General features: G+C 45.2%; 1 protein-coding gene across 1 annotated transcript in view; it reads left to right on the plus strand.

Moving 5' to 3' along the window:
* The first annotated feature begins 1,132 nt into the window (after positions 1–1,132).
* The window catches only part of CACNA1E (calcium voltage-gated channel subunit alpha1 E), a 287,767-nt gene continuing 273,081 nt past the window's right edge, over positions 1,133–15,818 (plus strand). The window contains exon 1 of the mRNA XM_063134500.1: positions 1,133–1,432. Within this exon, the coding sequence (XP_062990570.1) occupies positions 1,167–1,432 (266 nt within the window). The 5' untranslated portion in view covers positions 1,133–1,166. The remainder of the gene's footprint in view (positions 1,433–15,818) is intronic.

Genomic DNA, 15,818 nt, shown 5'->3' on the forward strand with positions numbered 1-15,818 from the left:
GAGGGAAGAGAGAACCTATCTAGCAGGCAATGTAGCTCTTTGCTGCTCGGCAATCTTATGCTCCTATCCAGGACTCCAGGGTGATTTCTTTGTTCCTTGTAGACCCCACCCCTCCTTTCTGATCCCCCCTTGGGGTGGGGGAAACTAATCTGGTTGCTAAGTGTGTGTGTCTGTGTGTGTGTGTGTGTGTGTGTGTGTGTGTGTGAGAGAGAGAGAGAGAGAGAGAATGAATCGAAGGGCATAGAAGCTTAGTCAAAGCCACTGCTAGTACTCCGCCCCCCGCCCCGTGTAATTGTATTAATTCTCTTGTGAAAGGTACGTGTGTGGGGGAGAGCGATGCTGCTGCTGCTTCCCCTGGTCCTTTGGGCGGGGTGGAACGAAAGACGGTTTCTCATTGTAAAGAGGAAGATGGAGCCGATCGCGAGGAAGTTAAACACTTTGCTCTCTAACTAGACCGGAGTGGGCTGCAACCTGTTTCTCCACCTCTTCTCATCCACGCTCACCCAATTGCAGTTTTTCGCCCTTCCTGATGGGCAGATGGAAAGGCTTGGATTGCAGCCCCTCTCCTGTCTGGTTGTTCCTCTAGATTGGATCCTTTGTGGGGGTCCAAGGAAGGAGGTGGAGTAGGGGAGCACCCCTAATTATTATTATTTCTGTTCTTGCCTCTGAACAAAGCCAGGAGGAGGAAGAGGAGGAGGAGGAGGAGGAGGAGGACACGTCTGATTTAAAGCCCAGCCTCGGTGCAGAGAGCTCCACGTAAAAAAAGGGGACAGAATCTCAGCTCCTTTCCCCAAGCAGCCTCCTTTTAGGAGAAATCTGGATGTTCTCTGAACATTTCACCATGGCTTTTGCTTGCTGGCTTGGCTGATTTGTTGGTGGGGATAGATCTCTCTGATTTTTTAATTTTATTTTTAAACAATGCCTTGCGTTTTGTGTTGAAAGGATTGCATGCCTGGCTGCCAAGCGCTGCTTCCAGAGGAATGGAGGAGTCGTTGATCGTGTGGCTTTAAAAGCATCGCCAAGAGAGAGAAAAGGGGGTGCTCTCGTGGGAACGCCAGCCCCCCATCCCACCCCACCCCACCCTGCACACACACCTTTACTGTTGCTCGCTACTTGGTGGAAAGGAGGGGGCCTTGATCGGATCACCTCTCTCTTTTCCTTCCAGGATGGCTCGTTTTGGGGAGGCGATGGCTGGCCGGCTGGGATCTGGAGATGGAGCCCCCGAACAGAACAGGAACCGCCAGGGAGCACCTGCTTCTTCAGGGGGAACCCCAGTCGCGTACAAGCAGACCAAAGCCCAAAGGGCCAGGACTATGGCGCTCTACAACCCCATCCCCGTCCGCCAGAACTGCTTCACAGTCAACAGATCCCTCTTCATCTTTGGGGAAGATAACATTGTCAGGAAATATGCCAAGAAGCTCATCGACTGGCCATATCCTTTCCTGCCTTGTCCCTTCCCTATCTGATCTTTACATGCCACCTCGGGAACGGTGCTGATTGAGCCAGCAACGTGGGCAAAGGTAAGCTGCTGTCTCCCATGCCATCCTGAAGCTGGACCACATGGGGAGAAGCGAGACCAGGCAGGTCCTCCTCTCCCTCTCCGTCCCCACAGTGCGCCTAGGTTTGCTTGCATGTGTAGAATCCCTGCTGCTGTCATAATAACCTGTTTCTCGCTTTGCTTCGCTTCAGCTCGTTGCATGGACTGGTCTGCAACGGGCAGGCAGGGTTGGCTGTTTGAAGCCGGCCACAGCCCAGCTTGTTGGCCGAAGGGTTCTGGAATAGAATGCAATGGATCCAGCCAACTCTGGAGACGACAAGTGCTCCAGCATTTCAGGACATGTTCTGATGGGAAAGTAATGACTGAGCAAAGGGGAACTTGAGTTCATGTTTAATCGTTCGTTCTTCCCAAAGCCAACTTCCTCATATGCCCAAAAAACTCCTTCACTAATTTGGAGTGGTCCCCTGGGGCTTCTTCTGTGTACGTTACTACCTACTTGGGTTTTTAAATTTTATTTATTTTTAAATACTACTGGGCCTTTTGTAACAAATCCATGTTCACAGGGCACCGCAGTGCTTTTGACTGGACAATTTTTTGGTGTGGTGCAAGAGTAGGCAAGCTTTCAAATGGCACAGAACTCTTCATCAGGCAAGGGAAGGCTTAATTTTTACATCCGTGGAAGTTGCTCTAGTTGGAAGAATTGCCTTGCTTTTGAGTGAAATGAGATGTGTGCAGAACACATTTTGGATTCCTTTTCACAAAAGTAGCCCCTTTTATCCATACATTTTGGGCAGCAAAAGAGAATCCCGTCCTTTTCTTCCTCTCTGGGGAACAAATCATTCTTTTTTTTAAAAAAAAAAAAACCCACACAACAACACCTGGTGTCTGTTTGCTTTACACACTAAATTCTCCTTGGGATGGCATAGGAATATAACTTTAATGCCAGCATGCCACGCACCTTCCTTCTAGGGCACCTCCCTTTTTATTCTGGCCCCTTCGTAATAGCACTCCTGCAGAATTAAATTTGGGAACTGTTCTACTGTTAAGGTAAGGCAGCCTTCCCCCACCTGACAACTTCCAGGTGTGTTGGACTACAGTCCCCACCATCCCTAGCCAGTGGGGCCAATGGGCTAGCTGACTGGAGGTGATGGGAGTTGTAGTTCAACACATATGGAGGGTGCCAGCTTGGGGAACGTGAAAGTAAGGTATTTACACCACCACCAGCGGCACCACCCTGATGAAATGGACCAGGCAGTATTCTGTCCCTGAAGAGGATCCAAGGAATTGGGAAAACAGAGCTTCTGAGACCCCAATCAAAGTAAAGTGGCTTTACTCCGCTTGTGGCTGCATACACCACCCTTGCTATGTACAGCATCAGCATTAGCTGATCTGTTGCCATGAACTAATCAAGGCTGAAAGCCCCCTCCTCCTCTTTTTGGGGAATCTAAAGCACAAGGCGCTGATGCATAGCATAAGTGCCTTAACTACCACAAGCCCACCCACGCCCACCATTTCTCCCTGCCAGGCTTTTGTATTGCTGTTTTCTAGCTCTGGCAATTCTGACAAATAGCTCTTTTCACTGCACTTGGCATACCTGTACTGCCAGTTGAGAGGGCTGTCCCCCAGTGCCTCCACCTTGAATCGATTCAAGCAACACAGCTATCATACTGGGGAAGGGGTACCCAGTAGCCTCCAGGCCAATGCTCTCCATTCTTCAGTACCATGGACAGCTCCGTTGGCGAATTGCTCTTGAGTCCTGATTCTTTAACCCTTGCTAAGCTATGCCCTTTTCACAGTTTTATCCGCCTTTTTTGTACACTTGGTGAGGGTGGCTATTTAAAAGGCTGGGTCTCTTCCCACCATTTCAAAGTGTGTTGATGTATGGAGTGATGTTTCTAATTGGGGTTACAGATTGTGAGCAGAGAAGTAGAAAGTGAGTGAACTGAATTCCAGATTAATATATTCAGAGTGAAGGGGTGTGTGTGGTCTTCTTGAGTAAGTGTGTTGTGCACTGCATCAAACTCCTGCTGCTGTTATCAGTATCCTGTGCAGCCCCACCCAGAACCAAGTCGGGTTCTCCTTCTATTTAGTGGAAGGAGGGCCCTGATCTGTTGTAATGGGTCTCTGTTCACTATGCTCACAGGGAGGCACTGCATGCCCCTGTGGATTCCTCTGTTGGTAGGGACCAGACCAGCCTGTATCCATGATGGAAAGCAAGTTTTTACCTCTACCGCAACTGTGTCTTCAAGTGCAGGACTTTCTTTCTCCATCAGGAGCAAATGCCAGCCATTCATATACAGGAGAAAGTAAAAGGGGGTGTACTCCTAGACATTAGTGGGCTGGGGGTTACTAATACTGCAGTATTTGGAGCAGGGGGCAGGATGTGTTCCAGCTTGTGCCCTGTTTCCATTCCCTTGGAGAATTCAATGGGAATTTCTAAGCACAGATCCTGCTCTGTTTCGGTAACTAGCACCTTCATCTGCATAGCCCCACCTCGAGTTCTGCCCACACCAGAGGGCGTAGGAATTCAGAAACTGACTTTTAGAGGAATACAGATAGATCCCCACTTTTTCTTACCAGAATGACTTACCTTCTCCTCATTTTGCCAACACAGTTTACCTGCATCAGCATCTCTCAACCGCTTTGCCATGACCAGAAAACAAAATATCCAGAATGCCTCATTCAGTAGTGTCAAAGAGCAGGATTGCATTGATCCACAGGGTGCATTAAGGTCCAGGCAACTATTTTTAACCAACCAATATAACAATAAGTAGGGGACCCCATAGTCCATGCTGCAAAATTAGGAAACATACCGCTTGTGGCAAGAGATGTCTCTGGTATCGACTGTTGGAGCCTTGTTGGAGAGACCTCAAACATTCAAAACAATGTTAGTAGAACATTTCTTCTCTTCGCGCTTTATACACCTAAACAAGGGAAACCAGAAGCACAAGAAAGCCTGGCAAGGTGACATCAAAAATGATGGCCACATGTTTGCCACTGGCAATTGCCTTCTGCTCTAGGTGCTGCATGTGTGCCAAGAACTCAGCTTCATCCAAAAAACTGTCATCTTTGCCTGGGAGTTATCCAAATGAGCTACCTGGATCTGTGTGCAATCTAGGTATCAAAGCTTTTTTGAGGCACAACGCAAAGAGTGTGCATGCAAGAACATCACCCATAACTGGCGTGTCATGAATCCTCTGGATTGGGTAGTTGTGCTATAAATACTAGGACCTGGCCATCTGCTTTTGCCTAGTCAACAGAGCTGAGCTGTCTGCCTGCTCAACTTAGCACTCGTATTCATCTATTTAACCTCATAAAATCATAGAATAGTAGAGTTGGAAGGGGCCTATAAGTGAACCGCCCAGAGAGCTTCGGCTATTGGGCGGTATAAAAATGTAATAAATAAATAAATAAAATAAATAAATAAGGTCATCAAGTCCAAGCCCCCTGCTGAATGCAGGAATCTACCTTGAAGCATACTTGAAAGATGGTTGTCGAACTGCATCTTGAATGCCTCCAGTGTAGGAGAGCCCATGACTTCCCATTGTCGTACTTTTCTAACAATCTGGCTTCCTGTAACTTGAACCCATTGTTCTGTGTCCTGTACTCTGGGAGGACCGAGAAGAGATCCTGGCCCTCCTCTGTGTGACAACCTTTTAAGTATTTGAAGAGTGCTATCATGTCTCCCCTCCATCTTCTCTTCTCCAGGCTAAACATGCCCAGTTCTTTCAGTCTCTCTTCATAGGGCTTTGTTTCCAGACCCCTGATCATCCTGGTTGCCCTCCTATGAACCCCCTCCAGCTTGTCTGCATCCTTCTTGAAGTTTGGTGCCCAAGACTTCTGGGACTCTTGCTTAGAACACATGACTCTCTATGATTTTAAATAGACACCAATAGCCATGTTATGGTCCTGCAAATGGTGATGTGGCGTATGATACATTTATTGGAATGTAAGCTTCTGTCGCAGTGATTTGTTTTATTCTGTATAGTGCTATGTACATTGATGGCACTATATAAATAAATAAATAAATAAATAAATAAATAATAATAATACATAATCGTGGGGCCTGATGCTGATGCTGAGTCCTAATGGAACATCACCTGCTTTTCTACAGGATTGTGCCATGAACCATAAAATATCCTAGGGACCCATATAGAGCCTCTCTCTCCCTATTTCTTACTCTGCCCACAGATGTGCGCAGTCCACCTGGGAACTGCGTGAACACCCCCCCCCCCGAGTGCCTTGAAAGAAAGACAGGAAGCAATGAGTTTGAATGTTAATGTATGGGTTTACTAAATATTTCCTGCAAATGCAATACGAATGGTCTATATCCGGGAGTGCAGCAGCACAACTGCACACGCGCATAGCCCGATAAAACAATCCGGAATCCTGCCAATCACCAATTCTTTGATGGGCATTAGAGTGAGTCAGAACCATTCCCTATATACCTGGAATGGTCAAGTGCAGCCCACACCATCCCGTTGGCTGGCCCCTGCACCTTTCCTCATGCCCTCCAAGAGGTTGACTCTCCCGTGGTACGTCATGCTTCCAGCAAGAAATGAGATGCAACCTGTCCAGGCAGTTCCACTTGTGCAGCTTTTGTTTTAAGTGTAGGCTTTATTAGAGTAAGTGAAACAGTTCAAAAGCCGAGTATGTCCCTGTGGCTCTGCACCACACTAGACACTTGCGCTACAGCTTTGCGCTCTCCACTTCAATTTCTCTCTCCTGCAGAAACCTCATGGAACGAACAGGACCTATGTGAGATTACAGGGTTGCTTTTGCAAGCTCCATTCATTTCAGTGAGGCTTGTGGTGGAAACATTCCCTGGTGCCAAGTACGGGTGAGATCCGTGGAAGAATAGCTGGCTGACAGTGGGCCTGGACTGGCATGAAATCTCCCAGGTGCTTCAACATTTAGCAGGTTACAACAGTCTGCTAAAAATGTTGAGTTGCTTATTGTGCCGCACCAGGTCTTGCCACTTCTGCACGCTGCAAAGAAGCAAGCGTGCCTAAAGGTTGTTAAAATTGGAGGCTTAATGTTTAATGAATACGTGTTTGTGCATATCGTTATTCACAGATCTTTTGTGCGCGGATGATAGATTTTCTGAACCACAGCCTGTAGGTGAAGATAAATACTGGAGATCCCCACCCACTGCCAAAATAAACTTCGTAATACAAAAAAAAAAAAAGTATTGTATCAGACGTTCTTGGGCATTCTTCCTCATTAATTTGATATTTAGATACTGGAACACACATCATCAACCGAGATAATTAAATAAAATGTTTGTGTTGAAAGGCAGTTTACCACTGAATATGCAATACTGGGGGATGCAGGCAATACAGGGAGGAGTATTGCCAGTGGAGACTGGTGGTTTCAGTCAGAACTCTAAAGAACTATCCAAGATGCTTTACGCCTTTGGAATTCTGACTGGTTCTGACTGAAACCCAGAGTGGATTCACCACCCCACTGACATCGGAGTCACCAGTCTCCATTGGCTATTGCCTTTATGCCCTGATAGTGGGCAACATGGAAGCATCTGCTAGGAAACATAGATGGGCTCAGGGGACCCCTGGACTACTCCCGCAGGACTGTGCTTATTTTCTTTGCATTGTTGCATGTATGTCTTTGGAAACGATGCAACGGAACATTGTCCAAATGAAACAAAAAACGCCTGGCCCCAACTGCTGCATTTTCTTTCCTATGCTAGGCTGCACCTTTAACCCCAGAAGGTCATGCTGGCAGAAGTGGGCCAGGGGTTTCAGTGTACATTTTTCAACCATCAAAAATCCTCATTGTGATTTGATGATGAGAAATATAACTTTTTTCAATGTCTGTGCATAATAGCCAAAGCTGTTCCCTTAGATGTAGCTGAAATCTACAGGTGAGCTGCTTTCCTTTCCAAAAAATCTAAATATTAGAGGCTGCCTGTCTCCATGTCCTGGCTTGATAAAGTGTCTCAGCAGACATACGCACAGGGTATTCTCCTGCCAAACAAATCACCCATGCAGCTCTTTTTGGGTGTCTACCATTTATTAGCTTGATGTGTTTCATTGCCAAGAATTTGCTAAGGTATTAGTCATCTTCAATTTGTACATTATTGAAGGGATTTGTTACTTCTCTGTTTTATTAATAGCAATCTATTTTCTTTACCTTCTGGTGAGTACTGGAAGCTATTATTCTAATTCTTCCCAATACCACTGTACAGGAGCTACAAAACAGGTTTGGCTCAAGAAGTAGGAAATCCAGATAACATCTCCTAATAAATACCACCCGGCATATGGCGCATTTGAGTAGGTCCTGTGGAACTTCTTCATGGGCTGCGTCCCATGGATCAAATCTGCCTAGTTCCCACTCTGCTGCCCTTGGCACTCAAAATCCCCCTCCCCACCACTTATCTCAAGGCTGGACAATCTCTGCTGCAGAAACCCCTATGAAACATATGCACGTGTCATTGCTCTATCTAGCCTCGTAGCACCTGTTCTGGGTGACTTTCCCACCCCTGCTAACCAAGATCCTTGACCTGAAGATGACGGGGATTGGAAAGAGCACATTACATATGCAAAACATGACATTTTTGAGTGATGAACATTTCAGCCAATGCCCACCGCTTTGACTTGGGACCAGGCTGCAATTCTGGGACAGCCGTACCCAAACTGAAGATGTGAGGCTGAGCTCTCCAGCATAGGGTTCCTCAGGTCAGTTGGTGAAAATGTAGCTCGGGATTTGAACAGGATCTAAGAGCCAGAAATATGACAGGCAGAAGATTGTTGAACAGGCATAGGCAGATGGACAAGTTCCTAGTATTTATATCAGGCCTGCTGAATCCAAAAGATTCATATTACCTGTCAATTTCAGGAGCTGATGCTGCACACCCCTGTTCTTTCCTGTGCCATTCCCTTTCCCTAGGCCTTGGCTAGACTAGGCCTATATCCCGGGATTGTCCCAGGATCATCCCTATACATCCAAATGATACACAAGGGATACTGGGAGCAGACAGGGACAACCCCTTCATTTGCCTGGGATAATCCTTAGGTCTAGCTAAGGCCCTAGATAGCTCATGGCAAGACCCCAGGTCCAAGCCATCGTCCTTGATACCCATCACTACTAGTGTTCATAGCTGATCTCCTGCCTCCTCCTATCCCAAGTCCCAAAACAGTCTCTAAGGACAGATGGCAGCAGCCTCTTAAAGTTTCTAGCTAGATGCCAACGTAGATCACCTAGGAAGGATCACTGTGCACACAGCGGATGAGTGTGGGTTGCCTCCTGAAGGCACAAACGTTAGGAATCTGTGGCACACCTGGATGGGCCTGAGTACAATACTGAATGAGGCCTCTGCTGCTGCCTACCCCCTCACTCAGTAACTAGAAGCAAAACCACAACAAACTGCAGAGGGCTGTGAGCATGGCCTAAAAAGCCCCTTTCCAAAAGGTGGCTACCACTGTGTTACGGACTGGTAACATTTCTAGTGCAGGGAGGTTTCACGCACCTTATCCAAGCTCTAGTGCCAAAAATGTGATGGCAGCTCTAAGCTATCTGTTCAATAAATATCTAGGACTGACTGTATTCATTGGCTTGGCCCTGGTTTTCTAAAAAAAATAAATGCTGTGGTTTTAAACCCATGCAGAAGCCATAGCAGTTGGAAGTCTTGGCACCTAATACTAGAAATCATTAGAGGTGGAGGGATGATGTAATAATCAGATTTGCACCCACCCAGTCTTTTAAATAGCTCAGAACAGCATACAAGAGGCTGCTGCCCCATGTTATCTTCAGAGTAACCCTATTGATCTTCCAGTGGCATGATCAAATTCCCAGAAAGATAACTATATTTATCTGTTGCATCAAAAACAAATGCCAACAGAGTCTTGGGTCACCATAATGACAAGCAGATTGTGCACCAGAGCCCACCATCAGATGCAGGAAATGTTATCCTCTGTTGGGCTCCTACAGGTATAGAGAAAAAGAAATGTAGACAGTGGCTCAAAAGGCCATGAGGTTTGTCTATATAAGGAAGAATAGCACCAAATGGCGTGGAAACTAAGAAGAGATAGACTCTGGTGCTTGATGATCGTGTTAAAAATTGTTTTATTATTTAAATCCCAAAATGCTCTGGATTTAAATAATGAAACAATTTTTAACACGATCATCAAGCACCAGAGTCTATCTCTTCTTAGTTTCCACAAAAGGCCATAAACCTTATAAAGTTCCTGTATTTCCTGGCCTTTCAGGCTTTCTGTCTACTTTCTCCTCCCATCTGCGTCCTGTGTGTGTGCGTGCACATGAAGCTGATAAAGTAGGCTTTAGTCCACAAAAGCTTATGCTACCATAAGTTAGTAAGGGGACAAGGCTATTGATTTGATACGGTCCTACTATCACTTGGTGAGTGTCATCCATTGAGCTTTATGGGTCAACAAAAATCTTCTTGGTTGGACTCTGTCCACCTATAGAAAGAGATACCACACCTGCTGAAAAGTGTGATTTCCACCAGCCGGCTGAAGCATCAAAAAGTCCACACTAATACTTCATAAATTTGAATTAAACATTGAATGGAAGTGGTTAGTTAGTCATCCCCTAAGTATTCATAATGAGCTATGAGAGTCTGACCTCCTTATGCCTTCTGTCAACATAAGCCTTCATTCTCTGTTCAAATGTCACACTGTGTCTTAATTAAAAAGGATGGAGCTCTGATTTCTGCCTCATCATGTAAATTCACTGAGCAGGTAACCACCCCCTCTTTTCCAGGAAACTCATGAACCGGAAAGCCTTCAGGAATTTCCTAACCCTTATTGTATGGTAGTTCCAAATTATTCCTATATGGCATTATTTATTTACCAATATGCAGTTTGCCAGGGTACAGCAGGAGCAGGTTTTCAAGTGATCTGGTTTCAGGGTCCACAGGGGATACTGGTTGTCCATGCAAGGCCAATAGCTGTTAGCCCAGGGTAGACAAGGGTTAAAGGGGACAGAGGCAGGCTATACAGTGCACAATGCCCAAGGCGTCAAGTTCCAGAGGTAGCAATAAAAAGGGAGAGGCAGGTAGGGGTTTAGGTTCCTGAAGGCAGCAGTGCATGGGACAGAAGCAGCAGCTTAACTACATACAAGGCCTTCTTTTATGAGATGAATTGCTCAGACTGAGGAGAAAGTCTGAGACTAGGGCTTTAAAGAGCTTGGTGGATGGCGATCAGCCCTTGATATCAGCCAGTAGCAATATCACATATTTATTTATTATTTATTTATTTATTACATTTCTATACCGCCCAATATCCGGAGCTCTCTGGGCGGTTCACAAAAATTAAAACCATAACCAAATTTGATTGACTCACTGGCCTTGGGGAGTGGGGAGACTTATTTGAAGAGGGAAAGTGATACAACAGCAGCTGCCAGTGATGACTGTGCTCATTGTAGAGCCCTGCCCTAATGTGGCAGCCATCATGCCAGGTGTGGAGAAGAGAGTTTGAATGTGTGTTAAGGGGAAGCATGGTTGCTCTCCAGATACATCCCCCAATATGTTTCTCCCCCCGCACATCAAAGCGACTGGCCACACCCCCGGTATCATTTGGTCCCCAGCAGACATGTCAGAAGAATATTCCGCCTGACACGCCTGCCAGGAACCGGCTTCAATGTGCACTGGCTTCTCCCCTCGGTGTGTGCAAGCATGGCTGCCCTATCTGTCAATTCATTTGAGCCAAAGCAGACAGTAGGATGTCTTAGGACAGAGCTAACTTTACCAATATTCTCCTAATGAGGGGGCACTGTAATTGCATACTATTATCAGATAATGCAGCAATGCCTGCTTATTTTCTCTTTTGTAATTGTACACTGGGACAATCAGTTTTTAGTATCTTTTAATCGCCTCTCAACAAATTGTGCGCTACAGTCTCAACAGACTTTGGAGGCAGGTAAGAAGTTTGAATCTCACCCTTGCCCCCACCCCACCAATTGATCAAATCATTCGTAGAAGTGGATTTTTAATCTAGTAAGTAGCTTTAGTCTGCTATTTTAAATGATATTTGTTTTATAAAGGGCACTTTCTGCAGTCAGCAAAATCAAATGGTAAAGCTTTGTGTAGACCCTGTGGCTACATACAAAATACATACAGGTGGGGTATTTGGCACATAATTAAATGGTCAACTGTGGGGGAAATACATCTGCATGTAGACAGCTTAGAATGCATTTCAGAGAGAAGGCAAGACAAACCCTTCTCCCAGATCGTCTCATTTTCTGGAGCATAGGGAGACTCTTTTTTCTTTCTTTTTTTTGCAAGAGGGGTGGCATTCTGACATGTCATTTCGAGCTTCCTGTAGTATAGTCTATCAAAACCTTTGCCGCTTGATTCTGCTAATTGTCTAAATAAGCTGTTACATGGATGACCTAGAAGAAAATAAACTGTGGACCTTAGTGGTGGAGGAAGGGCTTGAGTTGCTTCCTCCAAATCCAGTTGACTAGGTAATAAGGATAAAAATAACTCAAAGGTGGTGATTCAGTTCTGTATATCTGCTGGGTAAATGTGTAATTATACCAACAGCCTGTGCTGTTTTGCTTTCCATTGTAAATAGAGGGTGATACATAGGTTGGAAATATGAGACAATGGTATGGGTTTTTTGGGGGGTTTGTTCCCCAGGGAGCAAGCGGATCCCTAGGCATTTCAAATCCAAAAGCCAGATTTAGTGGCATCCAAGCAGAGCTGCACTTTTTACTGTTAATGTGGAACAACACGCTACTTTCATTTCTTCTATTGTTATGGAAGCATCTTAGACAGTTAAAAATAATAATGCATTGTACCCTGAGTAAAAATCAAATACAAACCCAGAGACCTTCAACCTCTTACCTTCTTAGTTGTTTTTATTTCTTTATCAGCCCAGCAGCAGTCCGTAGCCAGGCCTCCTCTCTTGATTTCATTTATATGGTTGCTTGGAAAGTTACAATCTGGTTAGCCTGTGATATGGGAAGGGCAACCTATCAATATCTGCTCAATTCATCTTCTATTAATCATATTTGACCGTAACGAGAGACCCAAACCAAATGTTCTAGCTTTATAAAGGCCAAGCACAGAACACTGGATGCTTGAGTGAATTATGCGTTGACAGTGCAGGTTCTTGCCAAGGTTATGTGGTGTACATTGATGGGCCAGATCTTTCAGTTGGTATTGGAGAGGAGACACAGGGTTCTTTGGGGGAAATGATTTAAGTTAACCCAACGAAATAATAATGTGTCCTCGTGGAGGTGAGGAAACTGCTGGTTGGGCTGTATGGATTCCATGATTCTGTGTGGCATAGTATGAATTCCAGTCCTGAGAACCTCAACTTTAATTAAGGGGGGAAAGGAAGTTCATGGTCCATCCTCTCCTACATATACAACAGAGAATCCTCATAGGACATTATAGACCCCTCCCCCTGCACTCCCAACTCTCAGCCAGTCCCATGCAATCATGGATGCATTTGACTTGTGCCTGATCATTACCTAGAATGTGTCTCCTATATAGGAATGCATTGGCTCTGCGGCTCAGGGCTGTGTTTGCATATGTGCAGGAACACATCTTGCTAGAAACATTTGGAGCCTAGGCACCAGAGCCCAAGAAAAGAGGGCACAGCTGAATCCCTCAGTGGGACACACAGGTCTGGCACTGTGTAATGTGCCCAGCATAACAAGAGAAGGGCTGCTTTGGGTGTGTGCGTGTGTAATGCCCAATTAGAACTTTGCACATGGGTTAAAAAAATTACATTGAAATTGGCTAAGGGTACAATCCTATGCATGTTGGGGAAAGGAATTGAAAGACTTTTTTTTGTCTAAATATGCATAGGATTGCACTCTTAGCATCTAGGTGGGTCCTACAGCACCGGATAATCACCAGTCGAGGACCCAGAAGTGTGGCATGCAGAAATGGTTGCTGATGGGCATTGCCCATTCAAGACTTTTAACAGTGTGTGATGTAGTCATGTAGGAACTTGATAGCTGACTTAGGGGAGTATCAGCACTGATGTAGTAGAGCTGGGGCTCGCCAAGATGCAGCACTTTTTGATTATTTTATTATTTTATTTATTTATTATTAAAACATTTGTATTCCGCCCTATTATCACTAGGTTCTCAGGGCGGCATAAAGATAACAATGTAAACATAAATAATTTGTACAGCTAAAAGTATATTAAATTGTTAACAAATTAAAACCGGTACAATTTTTTAAATAGCAGTAAAACAATTAAAAACAATTAAAACTATGTGTAACCATGGAGAATTTAGCTCTTGAAGCCTTTGATAAAAAGCCACATTTTAACTTGGCGCCAAAATTAAGCCAGTATCGGTGCCAGTCAGGCCTCCAAGGGGAGGGTATTCCACAAGCTGGGTGCCACAACAGAGAAGGCCCTCTCCCATGTCCTACCATAATGTATGTCTTGCGTTGGTGGGACACAATGGAGGGTTCCTCCAACAGATCTCAAATCTTGGGCAGGCATATATAGGGAGAGGCACTACCTCAAGATTAGCAAGGACACTGACATCATCCATCACATACAGCCCACGCGCATGCACCTCGCCCCTCAGAATTCCTTCTTTCCTCTGAGCTTAGCTGCAGTCCTCACAGTAGCTGAGGGTTGAAATGAATTTTCTCAGCAGTAACAGTTTGTTATGAGCTGTCCCTGTTGTAATGCAAAGTATTTTGAGGGGTGGCTTGGTCCTGAATGGGCAACTAAGACCCAATAACTTTATAAAAGATCGGATCCCAATACAAATTAAAACTGCTATATTTGATTTGTTCAAATGCATCAACACAGCTGCCTGCATTTTGGGCCTCTCCTTGAGGTGTGGCTATGGCACTGTCATGATGAGCGGCTACACTTCAAAATTTACCACTACCCCACTGAGTATCAGGGGACTCAGCAGGTCATTAGCTGATCTACAGGAGTATTACATGAACTAGTCAGCTCTCCTGCTGTGGCACCGTATGGGCATTGTCATGGATCAGGGTTGGACAAGGGATATAAAAAAAGGGGGAGATTCCTGTATGAAGACTGACTTGGGCGCCAGTGTGGTGTAGTGGCTAAAGTGTTGGACTGGGAGTCGGGAGATCTGGGTTCTAGTCCCCACTCGGCCATGGAAACCCACTGGGTGACTTTGGGCCAGTCACAGCCTCTCAGCCCAACCTACCTCACAGGGTTGTTGTTGTGAGGATAACATGGAGAGGAGGAGGATTATGCATGCTGCCTTGGGTTCCTTGGAGGCAAAAAAGGTGGATATAAATGCAATAATAATCATTATTTAATTGAGCCAGAGAGGACTTCCAATCCAGTCAGGCTAGGAAGGATAACCCAGCTTGCTGTTTAACAACATAATGGACCTAATTTTGTTCCATTACCTAATCAAAGGCTGCAGGTTTCCCAAAGGCCTAATCTACACCAAGCAGGATATTGCACTATGAAAGCGGTATATAAAAGGCAGGAGCCACATACTGCTTTATAGAGGTATTATAGTGCACTGACAACTGCTGGGGCTCATTGACACATACCATATAACGCTTTCATATCGCTATATCCTGCTCAGTGTGGCTCCTGCCTTTTACATACCGCCTTCATGCCGCTTTCATAGAGCAATATCCTGCTTGGTGTAGATTAGGCTCAGGTTTTATACCCCCAAAGAGATCTCCCTTCATCATAAATATTTGCTAAACTCTTCTCCTGTAGTCATCTATTGCTAGGACCAATATAATTAAATTTTCCACTTTCTTTGGGAGTTATCCCATTCTATTCCCATCTTGTCTTTCCTCCAAGAAGCACATGGGAGTGTACACAAGTCCCTGCCTCTTTATCCTCACAACAAACCTGTGAGGTAGGTTAGGCTGAATGTTCATGACTTATCAAAAGTTGCCCAGCAACCTTCCCGGCGTCCTACGCATTTGAGTATGGAATCCTAGTATCCTCTATGCTACACTGGCTCTCTTGTGCACTGCCCATTCATTGTTTCAGTGAGGCTTGTGCAGGAGAACTTCCTGGTGGGTTGTGCTCTTGGTTCTTAACGAGTGTGTCAGTGCAAAGCATATCTTAGCAGTAAAATACATATGAATACCATAACAGTCCTTGACTGGCATTGGCATGCATCTTGTGATGTAATTCTTAAGATTTATGCTGGTAAAAAAAACACCTATCTTGGATCATTTGTCTCTAACATATTGGAATGTTTTTGTTGTTCTTACACAGTTCTGTTACTTCTGCCTTTCATTCATTAGATTTTAAGCTGTCTTTCGGAGTCCATCTTTTTGACAGCTCCACAGAACGAAGGAGGGAGGGAGAGGCTCCCTGTCAGATGGTGAATTGAAACAGAGGCAACGGTTGTC

The sequence above is a fragment of the Elgaria multicarinata genome, chromosome 1 (genome assembly GCF_023053635.1).
Source record: "Elgaria multicarinata webbii isolate HBS135686 ecotype San Diego chromosome 1, rElgMul1.1.pri, whole genome shotgun sequence".
Lineage (NCBI taxonomy): Eukaryota > Metazoa > Chordata > Lepidosauria > Squamata > Anguidae > Elgaria > Elgaria multicarinata.